Source organism: Trachinotus anak, unplaced genomic scaffold (assembly GCF_046630095.1).
Source record: "Trachinotus anak isolate AG129_WGS33_773 ecotype Australia unplaced genomic scaffold, CSIRO_AGI_Tana_v1 ptg000011l, whole genome shotgun sequence".
In the NCBI taxonomy this organism is placed as follows: domain Eukaryota; kingdom Metazoa; phylum Chordata; class Actinopteri; order Carangiformes; family Carangidae; genus Trachinotus; species Trachinotus anak.
The window spans coordinates 17,438,727-17,453,478 of NW_027273862.1; the positions used below are offsets into that span (position 1 = coordinate 17,438,727).

At 37.9% G+C, this 14,752-nt stretch overlaps 2 protein-coding genes and 1 long non-coding RNA gene across 15 annotated transcripts in view; 1 reads left to right on the top strand and 2 right to left on the bottom strand.

The window, feature by feature from the left end:
* The window catches only part of LOC139627625 (uncharacterized), a 186,449-nt gene extending 179,412 nt beyond the window's left edge, over nt 1-7,037 (bottom strand). For 3 of the 7 annotated variants that reach the window (XR_011692596.1, XR_011692598.1, XR_011692595.1), the window contains exons 1-2: nt 6,597-6,990; nt 5,227-5,290 (exon numbers count right to left, since the gene is read on the bottom strand). This is a non-coding gene — a long non-coding RNA (uncharacterized lncRNA). Of the gene's footprint in view, nt 1-5,226; nt 5,291-6,596 lie in introns of all 7 variants that reach the window. The other 4 variants (XR_011692601.1, XR_011692597.1, XR_011692600.1 and 1 more) reach the window with 3 other exon arrangements.
* ric3a (RIC3 acetylcholine receptor chaperone a) lies at nt 5,341-12,000 on the top strand. The gene is made up of 6 exons (XM_071488555.1): nt 5,341-5,751; nt 8,071-8,288; nt 8,599-8,674; nt 9,058-9,154; nt 9,646-9,803; nt 9,996-12,000. Exons 1-6 carry the CDS (start codon nt 5,634-5,636, stop codon nt 10,772-10,774), a joined length of 1,446 nt encoding a protein of 481 aa, XP_071344656.1. The 5' UTR covers nt 5,341-5,633; the 3' UTR covers nt 10,775-12,000.
* A 146-nt stretch (nt 12,001-12,146) lies between these two features.
* Nucleotides 12,147-14,752, bottom strand: part of tub (TUB bipartite transcription factor) — a 40,986-nt gene continuing 38,380 nt past the window's right edge. For all 7 annotated transcript variants that reach the window (XM_071488553.1, XM_071488548.1, XM_071488547.1 and 4 more), the window contains one exon: nt 12,147-14,067. In XM_071488553.1, coding sequence (XP_071344654.1) covers nt 13,934-14,067 — 134 coding nt within the window. In that variant the 3' untranslated portion in view covers nt 12,147-13,933. The remainder of the gene's footprint in view (nt 14,068-14,752) is intronic.

Here is a 14,752-nt window from a genome sequence, read left to right on the forward strand (position 1 = left end):
ATCCTTACAACTAAAATCTCTAATACCCTCTATGTGTCAAATACTGCAGCACATCCTTATTACTTTAAAGTAGTTCACGGTGCCAAAATTTCCTAAATAGTGGTATCAGCTTTATTCAACATACAGCAGTCATAATCTGTGTTGGCATCATATGCTGGTTGGCAGTGATAATCTATAATCCATTCATCCAAACAGGGTACACAAATGCATATTTGTTTCCTAGGATTAAAAGCTTATAGAGGGAGTATGGCATGGCCAATAATGTTTATCCATGCCAGCTATGACAGAATTTTCAGCTGTGTTGTTTATCCAGGGTTGTTTTTTTTAAGTCACAAGGCAGTATCCCATGTACTTGAACAGAACAAAGTACATACTTTATTGTTCCAATATTTCTTAATGGGAAAACCAAAATCAAAGATTCCATCATGATAATATGTCTTTTAATAACAATTTTACTATTTATAAGATTTGCAGAAATGATAAGAATTTTGAAATAGTCACTTGATACCCCTGCCTGCAACCCCACCTTGTCCTCAGCAAACGAAGCTGTCATACGAAGGTCACCAGCTCATAGCCCAAGATTGAAAAGGTCTACAACCATTGTTTGACTGAAATGAAACCCCACATTGCTGCAGAAATAGGATGCCACTCTGAACACTGAAAAAAAAACAACCAAACCAAAACAACAAATATCATTGTACTAAATCCTCTTATTGTTTGAACAATTCAATATCATGTGTTGTTACTGTCATCAACATCAATTCACTGCGTTTTTAATTTAATTTACTGTCAAAAGAGTCTGACAAGTATAACAAGGTACGCACACGTGTTCTAATTAGGAATTTATCATTAAAAAGAGGCTTGCCAATTTGATTGTTAGACAACTGCACACATTCATATAAAAAGTATTTCAATTAAAATATCCACCCTGGAACAATGACTTGGTGTGCCTTGACATTCTTCACTTAGCTTAAATCTCCTTGGTGTCTGTCTGTAAGTACTACTTAGACTAAGATTTTCGCTACGCTTTAGAGCGACAAAATAGTACTTTGTCCCTGTGATGCCCTGCTGGTTACTACTGAGAAGGCCTTGATGGTCTAGCTTTGTCTACCTCTTATTTTTTTCACTTCTGTCAGTAGAGTGGCCCAACAGACTGTAAAGACAGATTTTCCTCTATAGAACATTTTGGCCTCTTTTGGTTTCACAGCAGAACCCAAAGTTCATGGTAATGTTGTAATCAACCAAGACCATGCCTTAGAAAAACTTAATTGTCAACAATATGTAATCATGCTGAAGCCCAGTGTTCTAAGAACAGTTTTATTGTTATCCTTTATGAGAAAAACAAAACTTTTATAGCTCATTAGACCATGCTTGATTGTTGCTTTGTATAGGTAATGACAGTTAGTGCATGAGGTGTTGTTCACTCCCTTAACAAGTATTACTATGTCTTCTGAGCTGCTCAATGAGCAAAAGTAGAAGACTAGAAGAGTAGTGAACACACCTGTGGGTGTAATTTGAGTTCTGTTTCACGATTAGTTTGTTCCCTAAGGCTCAGTTTCAGGACAAAGAATTAACTTGTGCCCACCACCCAGTCAGATGGTGGTTTGTCTTACATAAGAGCTCTATTTCACTCACTGAATATGAAGAGAAAGAGACCAGTTGGGTATGCTGTTACAGGGCTACGTCTGTACTCAGAGTTGGAGGTACATAGAGGAAACTACTATTTTATATGGGTGCAGACCAAAGGTTGTTAGGAAAGAAGTGTAAAACAGCCTCAAGATGCAACCACAAATTTCAGTGGAAATTATGTTCTGGTAGTACAGGACCAATCAACTGGGACTCACAACCCACAACATCTGAAAATAAAATCGACAGAGTTGCCCTAGCTATCCTTCCTCTGACCTTGCAGTACATGCCAGCTATAAGCCAGTCAAGGCTCCTCTCTCTACAGCCCCAACTACTAGAAAAACAAAAAATCTGGAGGTCACAATCACTTGATTGGACTGCACAAAAGTCATATTCAGACAGGTTATCCAGGGAACCCTACTCAAGAGGTTCAGAGGTCCAGATTCCACTGGGCTAAAAAGCAACAGACCGCAGGCTTCAGCCTCAAAAGCACCTCTTAATAACCATTTCATTAGCACGTGGCTCCTCACTGTGAAGCATTCATAGTCTTTCTGGCAAGCTGCAACAGCTGCCACAATTACATCTGGCATGGGGCAACACCTTTCTAAAGCACTTCCTCAAGATGTCTGCCTGCTATATGGACTCTATAATGCACTAAGAGCTTAAAATCAGTTCCTGTTGAATGTGCAAATTTGTTTTATTTGCATCTTACTGTTGAAAATGAACCATCCACTTCTGAATACCTCAGAGATGGTTATGATGACAGTCAAATCCCTATGGGTTTTGAGAATTGCATAATAAGTGAAGCTGCATATCATCTGCATAATAGAGAACACTGATGGTATGCCTATGTAATGGCCTAAAGACGACATATAATAGAGAACAGAACCGGATGTAGCTATGACCCCCGGGAAACTCCAGAGAGCATCCTAGAGGTGAAGGACCTCAACAACATTTAAGTGCTATTCTCAACTCTTTTCAAAGTAAATGACATGTACACCCAGTGCTTAAGATGGATTGCATGCATTAGCAAAACCAAATACAGCACTGAAGTCAACAAATCTGATTAAATGCAGCATCATAACCTATAAGTAAATACTTACTTTAAGTAAGTTAAGTTAGTCCTAAAGCCTGACTGAATTTAATCAAAGGATCATTTTCATTCATAGAAGCAATCTGCATTAAACATTCTCCAGAAATGTGACAAGAAAGGAGCGATTGGTCTATGATTGTTCAATGACTGCTCAACATTTACATCTGAGAGATGGTTTAAGGGATGTTAACATTCTGTTTATCACTGCACAAGTAAAAGGGTAGCACTGGCACAGGCTAGTTTAAGTTAGCCTGTTGCAATTAATCAGTCATAGAAATTCCCAAATGGTAAGACTGATAAGACCAATGAAACAGATAAACATTACAATTCTGCAATATTACGGGTCCTAACTGTGTAGGATCAAAGACAGAAACCATGGCTGCTAAGAGTGTAGCGAGATGGGATAGCATAAATAGTGTAAATATAAATAAACAAATATAAGAAAACAACAAAAACCAAAGACAATCCAAACAACTGGCAGTGATATGTATTTGAAAGTGAGTGATCAGTGGATGTTAAAATAGAGGTACATGAATCATAACGTATATCTGGGTCAACCCTACATTGTTATCAACAACGTTAAAAACATATAGACGTATAGTTGAACTGTAAAGCAGGCTTTATCAATCTAATCTAACAACAAGGACTTCAAACGGACTCTTTGACAGGTTTGTAATATTCTGACATGTCTCGTTCAGAAAACTTTTGGTGAGTTTCCCTTCATGTTGCTCCACTTCTCTTTGGCCTTCAGCAGTCTCTAGAAACATGCGTGAATTCTTTCTGAGTCTGTTTACAATATGTTGTAGAACAGCTCTTCCTTCATTTTAGCAGTGATTACAGTGGGTTTATTTTGCCTTCTGAATGCACTGTGGCAGATACTAATCACTGCCCGATTGCTATTCGCATGGACTGACAATGCTGACATCTATGTGTGCAGATGCACACAGATGGATAGGTTAGTTGAATTATATTCTTGTGTTACAAGGCAAAACCATAACAGCTAAATAACCTTTGACTACATGTGTACCATCAATTATTTATCTGACCCCTGCAGGGTTTAACACATTGATCACTGTTTTCAAAAAACCTTTAGTCTCTTGACAAGTATTCTGTGAAAGATATGTGTGGGAGTTATCACCCCTGCCATGGTCTTTGCTAATAAGTCCCCTATGTCCCTCCTACATGACCTCTGACTTTGTGCCTGTTGGTTTGCGCTAATGTGCTAAGTGTTGCACTTACAATACATCTAAAATAATGTTACAAATGTTCTTTAAAAATACCTACTATCTAAAATGCATTACAGCTCACCAAGCCTTGCTTTTGTAATTTCCAGCCTTTCTCAAATAAAAGAACTAGGACAATACATCACAGTGAAAACATCAGACAATTATAATGGCATAACATATAATTAGGATACTGAATGTATAGCCTCCTTATGGATCTTTCACGAACAAAGTATAAACAAAATCAGCTCTCTCCATCTTTTTAAATACTTTCAGATAACTGCATGTATGTCACACGATTCTGTTCATAATGTTTGTGTTCAATTGACTGTGTTTAGTTTTTAATTTACACAGTTTCCCCCATCCCATGTTCAACAATGTGAACAATAAAATTCAAAACTTACTTGCTAATTTACAAACTAGGTAACTAACTAAATTACAATGAAAAATAATTTCTATAATGTTCCTAATACCGAGGCCCACACATGCTTCTCAATGGTGATAACAGCTGACAAAATGGGTGTACTACTAATGTAGCAACACATTAGCTATACTATCTCTAGTGAACTACAATGTGGGAAACATAAAAAACTAACAAAAGAAATTCCTCCTTGGTCACTTATTTCTAAAATTTTTAGACAAATCTATTCAACACCATGAATTAATAAATTACACTGTAAGTTACTTGACTGTTGGGGTGTCATACTTCTGTACCTAAGCCTGCACTGCCATCTGCTGCTCTTTGGTATGAAACACACACCAGAGAGCCAACAGAGTGGGTGGGTTGAGAGGTGATGTGCTGCATTCAAGTGCTAATCGTAAATACCTAACTTGTAAATGGAGGTTGTGTATTCAAAGGCTTTACTTGGAAATAATTAATGTATCCTTACTTTTGTCTATTTTAGAAATCTAACATTATAAAGGTAGTTTGTCATATAGCAAATAAATGTACAGAAAGACTTGCACATCAGGGGTTTAAAGTCTCTCTCTAATGGCACACTACAATATGACACTATGACAGTTCAGGTGAGAAATGTCGGCTAGTGACAACAACAATATAACACAGATTATTTAACAGATCAATATCAAATGACCACACACCCTCGTGAAACACTTCCAGCCTTACGTCTGCTTTTGTTCTATTTTTTTTTTTCTGACAAATCATGAAGCGATGCATTTTCCATCCAAAGCCATCAGTCTGTCACTTCTATCAAAAGCACTGATTGGCCTGACACTTCTCATTGCATCAGTCATAACACACAGTAACACTGTGAGCTGCCTTACCTTAAACCGGTGTCTGTGCAATGTGGGTCTCTGACTCATTTTCCAGCTTGTTGCACCATTGACCCTAGATCACAGCAAAGCAACCAAAAAAAGGTCAATCAATTTTGTGAGATAAACATTTTGATCCTCTGGCACCTTCTCCAATTTTCCCAGGTTTGTGTATTTGAACGTGTGCACCAAATTTGGGTATAGTGACACAAAGCAAATATTAAAATAATGATAATAACTGTGCCAGCTGATCACCTCTTTGGGGATTTGTAGTTAATATTTCAAACAGCACTTGAATGCAGCTGGTTTAATCTGGTCTAATCTGGGTTTGAACGTCACCAGATGAGAAATCACATCTGTGGATACTAGCTTTACTGTTCAAGTTAAATAAATGCGTGGCTGTCATTTTCTGAGACAAAATGTCTATAACAACTTGCCAGAAGGTTACTCTTATATCATGTTCTGTTCTCTGTATTTCTCTTTTCCTGCCCAGAATACTCTTACCCCGAGGAAAAAAGGAGATGGAGCAGCCTGTGGGTAAGGCAGTTTATCAGCTCATCATCCATCCATCCATCTCCATCCTGCTCCATCTCCATGTCTTTTTTCACTGATGTTGTTGTTATTGTTGTTGTGTCCAGCTGTTCCTCTAACTATACAGAGTGCACCAGGCCTAGGGCCTCATCGTAGCGCACACATGTTCGTCATAATGCTATACAATGGAGAAAAATGGTTTTCACATGTACTGAAGAATTTGTTCTGTTATGTATTACTGTATTTACAGGTTTGGGCCTATTTATTTATATCTTTAATACATGTCCATGCATTGTATGATATTTTTAGACCTCATGAAAAGCACAGAAGTACTGACCATTGACTGACAATGCCAATTTATGTTATATTGTGAAAAAAAAAATCTTATTTTAGATTTCTGGGGCACAATATCCTTTAAGATATGGTCAAAAAGTGAAGCCGTCCGTTTGCTGAGCAGAATTAATGATAAAGTTTTATATATTTTATCAAAAATGTGCTGTTCATTGTGTGAAGGCTTACTCAGTTAAAAAAAAACACAGGATGGCCGTGACTCAAAGCCAGTGCTGCATTTAGACTCATGATGCTGATCAACTACCAACATCACAAAGTAACTCCAGTCAGCCATCAATAACCTAAACAATGTCCAGAAATGGATGCTAATCAGAAAACCAATCTATCATGCTAATCATCAATCATCAAATAAAATAAAACCGAAATGTTACAAATATCACAAGCACCTACAAAGTTATTTCTCTCTGAAATGTCGCTCCTTCACAGATAATATCAGCGTATCCTTTCCTGACAGCTTTCAAAATAAAGGGATAAAGTAGTTCTTCATTGCAGTTTCTTACCTTGTGACTCAACTCAGATACATCTGTTGGCCCAAAGTAAACTGGCTGTTTTTGGTTGCTCCTCTATAGTTGTCAATGTTGGTAAGTTGTCATCCATGATTGCTAATTGCGCTAGTAGGCTATGCTAACATCCTCTCATTTAGTTTGGCTGCGAACAAATGTGGCGTTTCCATTTAAAACTTAGGAGTTACAAGCGATTGTTTGAGGCGTGTCTTCTTCTAGTCGTCAGTAATAACGATGGTTTTGTGCATTAATGATGAGGAAAGTCAAAATTATAATCACCACATCATGCTCTGCCAGCTCTACACAGGCTGTAACGCCATTAATTTTACTATTGGACCGTATCTGCGTCCTGTTGCCTGCTGTGGAGCTGCGTCAGCCTGCTTAGGCGGGCTCGACTGTAATTGGTGGAACAGACTGTAGATCATAAACAACAGCATATGATTGGTGCAGCGGCGACAATGGCTTTCCAGGCAATACTGGAAGTATATTATCTTGGATGCATCTATGAGTATTTTTTTTTTTTTTTTTTTGCTTTATCTAAACAAATCTAGCATCACAAGTAATACTCCATTTTAATGAAAAGTCTTGTAGTAAAAATCCAATTTACGTAAAAGTAGAAAAGTATCATCAAACTAAAGTATCTGAAGTAAAGTACTGGTTTGGCAGTAAAATTATTACTAATAGATTATTAGTAGCCTACTTAAGCATCAGTGTATGAGCTGCATTTTACTGTTGTAACTGCTCAAGGTGCAGCTAGTTTTGAATAATTTATATACAGTTGGTTTAGTCCAGTGGTTCCCAATCTAAGGGTTGGGACACTCCAAAGGGTCACAACATAAATCTGAGGGATCAAGGTGACTAATTGCAGGGGAAAGAAGGAAGAAGCTCAGATCTGTTTTCAGTATTTGGAACTTTCTCTAATATTTGATTTTTTATTTATTTATTGTGAAATATTGGATAATTTGAACAGTGATTGAAATTAAACTGCATGAGAAGTTTAGAGATGAAATGTCTCTTTAGTGGAACTGATAACAACTCATTAACATTTGAAATGTGGAAAGTGGTCAAATATCAAAAAGGCTGAAATAGTGAATTTTAAAAGCTTATCATATTTGTTTTGTGTTTAAAATCTTTTCTGAAAAGTATTTAGTTGGCCTAACTTGCTCTTAAAAAAATGTGGTGGAGAGTGCAATCTTTATCTCTGAAATATGGTGTATAAAAAAAAAAAACAACAAAGAATCAGTTCAATTTTCAGAAACTTGCAGAGCTGGCAACAAAATTAAAATTTAATCCCTTAATCAAGGTATTAATACTCTCACTATTTGCATGGTTAACTTCTAAAATGAGAAAAGAAGCTATAGCATAGATGAACCATATATTGAGGAAGAGATCTCTGTGAGATATTTCCAGGGGAGTTTTGCTCTAATTATTGATATTGATTGACTGACTGATTGATTCTTGTCTCTTCCAGTTGGACCTGGGTTCTACCCCGCTGTGATGCATCACCTGTCAGTGCCTGAGGACTCAGAACAGTGGGGCGTGGACCCTTTGTACTCAGTGTCACACAGTGCAGAGGCCATGGCCAAAGTAAAAAGCATCGGACGAGGCAAAAAATATAACCTGATGGCTCAAGTGATACCCATATATGGCTTCGGGATCCTTCTTTACATCCTCTATATCATCTACAAGGTGATTATTTTGGCTGAACTGCATGGTAGGCAGGTTGTATGATTATAAAATACTCCATACACTTTGTGTAGAATACCATATATGAATACAAAGTCTTATCATGCAGCTTTGCACAATACTATATAATGCTGCGTCTACAATACGCCACTATATAATGTAATGTAAATACAGCAAAATAAGAAGTACCATTGTGATCTCTGTGAAAATAGGGATTATGAATTTACTTCCCGCTTAAGCATTTTAATGTACAGTAGATATTTTGAATTACTAATGACTGTTACTGTAATCATAATCCTTTTCATGTTCACAGCTGACCTGTAAGGGGAAGACTACTAAATCAGGAAACTACACTCCAGTAACCATGGCTAACATAGAGAATAAGTTTAGTAAGTACCTTGAGCAATGTCAAGTATTTGTGACATAATTCCAAAAACTATTTGTATTAGTTAACAGCCCTAGGGTTCCTACCAACATAATTTGATCTGTTCTTGGATAATAGGTTAATATTTATTTTTCCCCTAATAAATAATTATGATGGAATGAAGTTCATCAGTGAAATACTAGTCAAAGCCAAAATTCTTCTGTTGTTGTAAAAAGAATTTGCTGTCACACTGGTTCAAAGCACCCACACACCCCTTAACATATGCATGTGTGTCAATGTACATATAAATCTACACACCTACATATAATCTTTGTACATATACATATATAAAAAAAAGTGCATTACATTTTGATATTAAAACAATAATTTCTCTTGTAAATCTTGTAGCAACAGATGATGAGCTTGCCAGGCTTCATGAGAGACTACTGCAAACAGAAAAGATGATGGAGAGGATTGTCTCAGCAAAGGGCCGTGGTTCTGAGAGGTAGAAGATTTATTTTTGCTCTTAACACACCACTTTTCACTGCCCATAGGACAGGGGAACCAGAGAGATTGCTTCATATTGGGATAAATCAGGGTAGACCTGACATGAAAATTAAACCTCAAAATTAAAGGGAAAATTATTCAAAGGCAGAAAGGCCACTGGCATATTTTACTTAACAGCTATGACTACTGCTTTATTTAAAATTCCTTAGGTCATATAACGGCATCAATTGTTTATGAAGTGAATTAATGTCTAAGGAAATGGAAATGAGTTTTTATCAAGCACATAAAAACAGATCCTTACAGACTCCAAAAATGGAGTCTAAGCTGATTTCATTGGTATAGAAAACACCTCTAATCTGGGCCTTCTCTCATTTAATAAGGACTTCAAAAAAATCAGGAAAACCAGGGCCAAAGAGAGAGTATGCAGTTCACTAAACTGGCATGGGCACTGTCATCTTGCCTGACTAACAAATCTGTGCTGCTCTCTAGTGGAAGAAGGAGGAAGAGTAAAACGTCAACATCAAAGAAGGAGGAGAAATTACTCAGGCAACTTCGACAGATCACGCAGCTGATGCAAGAGGGCCGGTTGGAGGGAGCCTCCCCAGAGATGGTGGCCGAGGAGGTTCCCTACGGTGCCGATTGGGAAGGTACATGCCTTAATCTCAATCCCCAAGCTCCTAATGAGATTCAACAAAATGTAATATCTGTTGCACTTGTGGTGAGGTGCAGATTTTGCCCTCAGAGAAATCCTACACATTTTTAATTATAGGAAGCTGTTTTATGAAACCTAACTGCCATACTTTATTTCAAATGATGTCTGTTTTTACACACCAATGTAGGCTACCCAGAGGAGACCTACCCAGATTATGATGATCCCTGTGACAGACGTAGATTTGACACAGTTATCCTGGGGGAACCAATAACCTGCAACCAGCCCACTGCTGAGGCCCTGGCAGAGAGGATGGAGCAAGAGGAGGAAGAGGTCATGGCCAGAAAGCTATCCATAGTGCAAGAGGAGGATGAAGAGGAAGAGAAAGAGGAGGACAATGGAGAGGAAGAGGAAGAGGATGAGGATGAAGAGGAAGAAGTAGAGGAAGCAGAGGAAGACATAGAGGAGGAGGAGGAGGAGGAGGAGGAAGAGGAAGAGGAAGAGGAGGCAGAGAAAAAGCAGTTGCTCAGTCCTTGTTCATCCCAGTCTGCTGCAGAAAGGGAGCAGGAGAGACTTGGTTTGGAGGTGAGCAAAGAGCTACAGTGTCTGAATGGAGGGAAGAAGCAAATAAGCTTCAGTGACCACAAAGATGTGTTCCACTACCCTAAAGAGGATACTTATGAGGGGGAGGAGGAAGAAGAGAAGGAAGACGAGGTGGAGGAAGAGGACGAGGGGACAGAGGTAGAGGAGGAGGAGGAGGAAGCTGATGAAGATGACCCAGTGATGGAAGCAGAGAGTCTGCAGTTCAGCTGTGAAGGTGGCTCCAACCCGGAGGAAGAAGCAGAGGAGGATAAAGAAGAGTATTTGTTAATGTCAGCGCCTGTGGAGGGTGAGGCTCGTACAAATGCAGACATGCCTAAAGAAGTCGGGGTGAGTGGGCTGAGGATGCGGAACAGGAGGGAGACATAAAGGAATGAGTTTGCAAACATACAGTGAACGCAATGTCCCTCACATCATACAGTGTTTATTACTTATCCCCTATGTGTGTAACATAATGAACACAAGCTAAATAGAGACACACCATAGTAAGAACTTCTTCCAGGGATGGTTTTTGATACAGTATCCATCAATCAAAAAACAGTTTCCAGAAGCTCAGGCTCAAGCAGCATTTTATCAGTTCATTTTTTTTTTTTCATTCGGAGGGCTCCCCAAATGTCCTTTTCTGGTAAAACAGATTTGGAGTGTTAACTGTGATGTTAAACTTCACAGTCAATGACATAGGCTGAAAGGTCTATTATAATTATTGATTCTGACATCTTTAAAGAACATAACAATGACATTTCAAAATTATTTTTGTTATACATACCTGTATATCCCATTACAAGTATAGTGTATATGGCACTCTTTAATTTTAAGTTTAAGCTGTTACAACATCCTTGACATCTGTCTTTTAACATGAGCAGGGTTTCATGATTGCGCATCAGTGTGTGTTAGCGTTAAAGATGTAAGACAAGCACCTTTTCTGGTTGTGACTCACAAAGCAAATTTGAAAAAAAGATGACGGATGGGAGGATTGACTTAGAGAGGGTGACATCCATACAACTGAGTCTGAGGGTGGATTTCAGAGGAATAAAGATATTGATGAGTGGATATAATGGTGAGATCAAGCAGCAGCAGTCCCCATGGTCAGTTCTTCATCTGATCAAACTAAAATGCAAAGCAGAAAACATGACCAGCAAAAGAAAGAAAGGAAGACAGCTGATCATGAGAAATACAACCATAGCCAGTCATAACAAGATTCAATATCTGTCTGTATTCAAAGCTTGATTGTCCCAAATACACCCGTAATGTTGGGACAGTTTTTAGGTTGCAGGGGCTACTATAGCATTAAACAATGCTACCACTCCAGCTACTCCAAAGTATTGTGCTGTTATAGCCATACAACCCACACAACCTTTTTTAGTTCACATTGTTGTAAAAATATACCAGTCTGCATTGTTCCTCAATTTCTAATAAAGCATTACCATGTTCATCTTATGAGCTTCTACTTCTTTCATGCATCATTTAGGCATTTAACACTCCCCTGTTTTGAAAAAATAATCTTGCCAATAGATTTCAGCATTGCAGTAAATGTTACATTAACTGGCCGAAATTGGAAGCATGAGTACAGCATGGCTCAGAACAAGGAAACAAGAAATTTTCTGGGACTGGAAGAGATGATTTGAAAGAGCACTGCATTAAATTCACAAACATGTAATTCAAAAGAATACAAGAATAAAAGCCCTTTGGACGTGGGCTTTTTTTTGGTTTGTTTTGGTTATCCCAGAGTACAAGACACATGTTTTGACGAAGTGAAGTTTTATTTTTTTCCATGATCAAAGGACTGTGTCTATACCACCACAGTAAATTGTACACCATTTACTGTACATTACAACGAGAGCACTGAAAACAGAAAGTGAAAGAACAGTTGGTTCCTGGACAAATGTATTAAAAGCAGACTTACAGCAAGAGTATCAACAATTTTAGAATAGAAATTTAAAATAGTTAGAACACAACTGAGTACAAGAATAGCACATTTGATAAAGATTTCCTCATAACCCACAGTAACAACAGCAGTATCAGAGATTGTTCTTTGCCTTCATTCAGCATTTTTTTAATGGTCATAAAATATAAAATACTATCATATATTTGAGAAAGGATACTGCCCCATAAAGAGCAAGAGGGATAACATTTTGAGTAAAAATGTGAACAGCAATAAACCATGTGATATAGAAACTTACTGCCAGTCAGATGAGGAATGTACCAAACTCCACATCAGTGGGGCATAAAATTAATCTAAGATGTAAAGAGCAAAAGATGACATATGTGTTAGCAGTGGCAGATTCACACTTCACTGTGTTTGTTGGCAGTAAGTCAATCTGTGTTGAGTTTGTTCCCAGGTAGGAGACATGAGAAGATATGAGCACAACCTTAAGCCTGAGTGCCTTGTAAATTATATCTGGTGTCTGATTTATAGTATAATGTAAATAATTATTCCCCTCTCTAGTGTAATGTGTTGAAGACCCTAAACATTACTTAAATATTCATGGACAATCACTAAAATGTTGTCCAATGATGTGCACTTTGGATTATCATCTTCTGGAGGTTTTGCAACCCCAGCTATTTCATCAATCTAAATGAACTTTGCAATATTCAACTTAATTCAAAGCAGCTACAGAGAAATATTTCCAGTGCATGTGAGGACAGCAAGAATAGCAAAGACCAGTTCAAGCTCAGCTCATTTGACAGCCAAAGCATAGCACTGGAATTAGTCTTCAAAGGCACAATAAAGTATGTACAGCTATATCTCATCCACCACAGACTTCAAAGTAAAGTGCACCATCATCCTGTACATTCACATACATGACACTGTGACACAATGTTGTATATGATACACAGCACAGTGTAACATGCCTTTGTCCTGTTCATGTCCAAGTTGGTAACTGTTTTGTGTGGCTACAAGAGATATTCCCTCTTGTGATGCTAATTTATGTGCTTGCAGCTCCATGGAGCCAGTACTGCCGAAATTGATGCAAATGATAACAGAAAACAAAATGAGCATGTAATAAATACATAAATAACAAAATAAATACGTTGTGACGTGCATGTAGTTTTTAATTGAGTTACTATATAAGCAGTGCTCATGCTTGAGGAAGTGTGTGGTGTTTTTTATGTGGCGGACTTCATAAAATCCAGTCAACTTTTAAAACTTACAGATGTGTAACTGTTAGTTATAATTTACAGATAAAGAAATTTCTCTAACTACGACATAAAGGAACAGTGTTTGTTTGTATAATGTCATTACAGTACAAAATGACTACAGTTATCAAAACAAATGAATCTGGTTTTGAAAGTGGATTACACCTTGTGCTTGTTTTCTTCCACTGACCAAGACCATCCTGAGGTCCCACCCCCCCAAAACACACACATACACACACAAAACTTGAGGCCCGTAAAGCATTTTTGGAAATGCAGGACTTCCAAGGTACTGGGGTGGTTTGAAGATCTCAAACCAGCCCCAGGGATACATTAACAGCCCTTGTTTAGAGGACAGATGGATCAGTTCTCCATTGAACTTCAGGCCAGGAACTATTCACAGGCTAACTTGCTGTCAAAGCTGGATAGGGCAATGGCAAAGGCTTGCAGGGCACACATTGGGTAGTTATAGTCCATGGTGAAGACATCTTCTGCCACACGGCCAAACTGCATCACAATATAGTCAGCTACAGAGGAGAAGATCCAGGACACACATTTTAGATATGCTTCTTTGAAACAATGGCTTCCTCTCCCTTTATATTAATTTATATTATTAAATATGGATACACAAAGTATTGAATATCATATTAAAAAATCCAAAAGTCATTATGAAACAATCAAATGAATAAATGCAGGCAAAATATGTCATGTATGAAGAACCTCGAAACCTGAAGAAGGCAGTGTTTAGGACTTAGGAGTTATGGATGTGTGGTTTACCCGTTCTTACTTGATTAAAATGCAACTCTTTCCTTGTATTATTGTGTACAGAAGAATTGTGCGACTTGATGTTGACAGTCTTTGTTGTTTGTGCATTCTCAAAGTGAGAAATTGCTCTTTCCTCTTCTTTCTAACCATGAAGTTGTTCAGAGATCAAATAAAAGGGCCGTCCTGGTAGCCAAATAGTTAAAGAGTTCACCATATACCCAAAACATCACTGGTTTGATTCCAGCCAAAGACCACCTTGTTGTCACTGTCATGTTATGGCACTTGTGTCATTTATTTCTCTATTACTTTCCCTCTTTGTTTACAGTTTTTGGTTACTACTCCATCCTCTGATGTAGAATGGAAAGAAATGTATATTTCACAGTGTAGTGCTACGCTAAAACCTAACACTGCGTGGGTCTTTTGTAGAGCGCAATATGACTCTCCTCT

What these genes read in the sequence shown, in the direction of transcription:
- ric3a (XM_071488555.1), top strand. Translation starts at nt 5,634, where the DNA reads ATGTCTATAACAACTTGCCAGAAGGTTACTCTTATATCATGTTCTGTT. An exon ending in AAGGGCCGTGGTTCTGAGAG is followed by an intron (nt 9,155 to 9,645) that starts GTAGAAGATTTA and finishes GCTGCTCTCTAG; the next exon opens with TGGAAGAAGGAGGAAGAGTA. An exon ending in CTACGGTGCCGATTGGGAAG is followed by an intron (nt 9,804 to 9,995) that starts GTACATGCCTTA and finishes ACACCAATGTAG; the next exon opens with GCTACCCAGAGGAGACCTAC.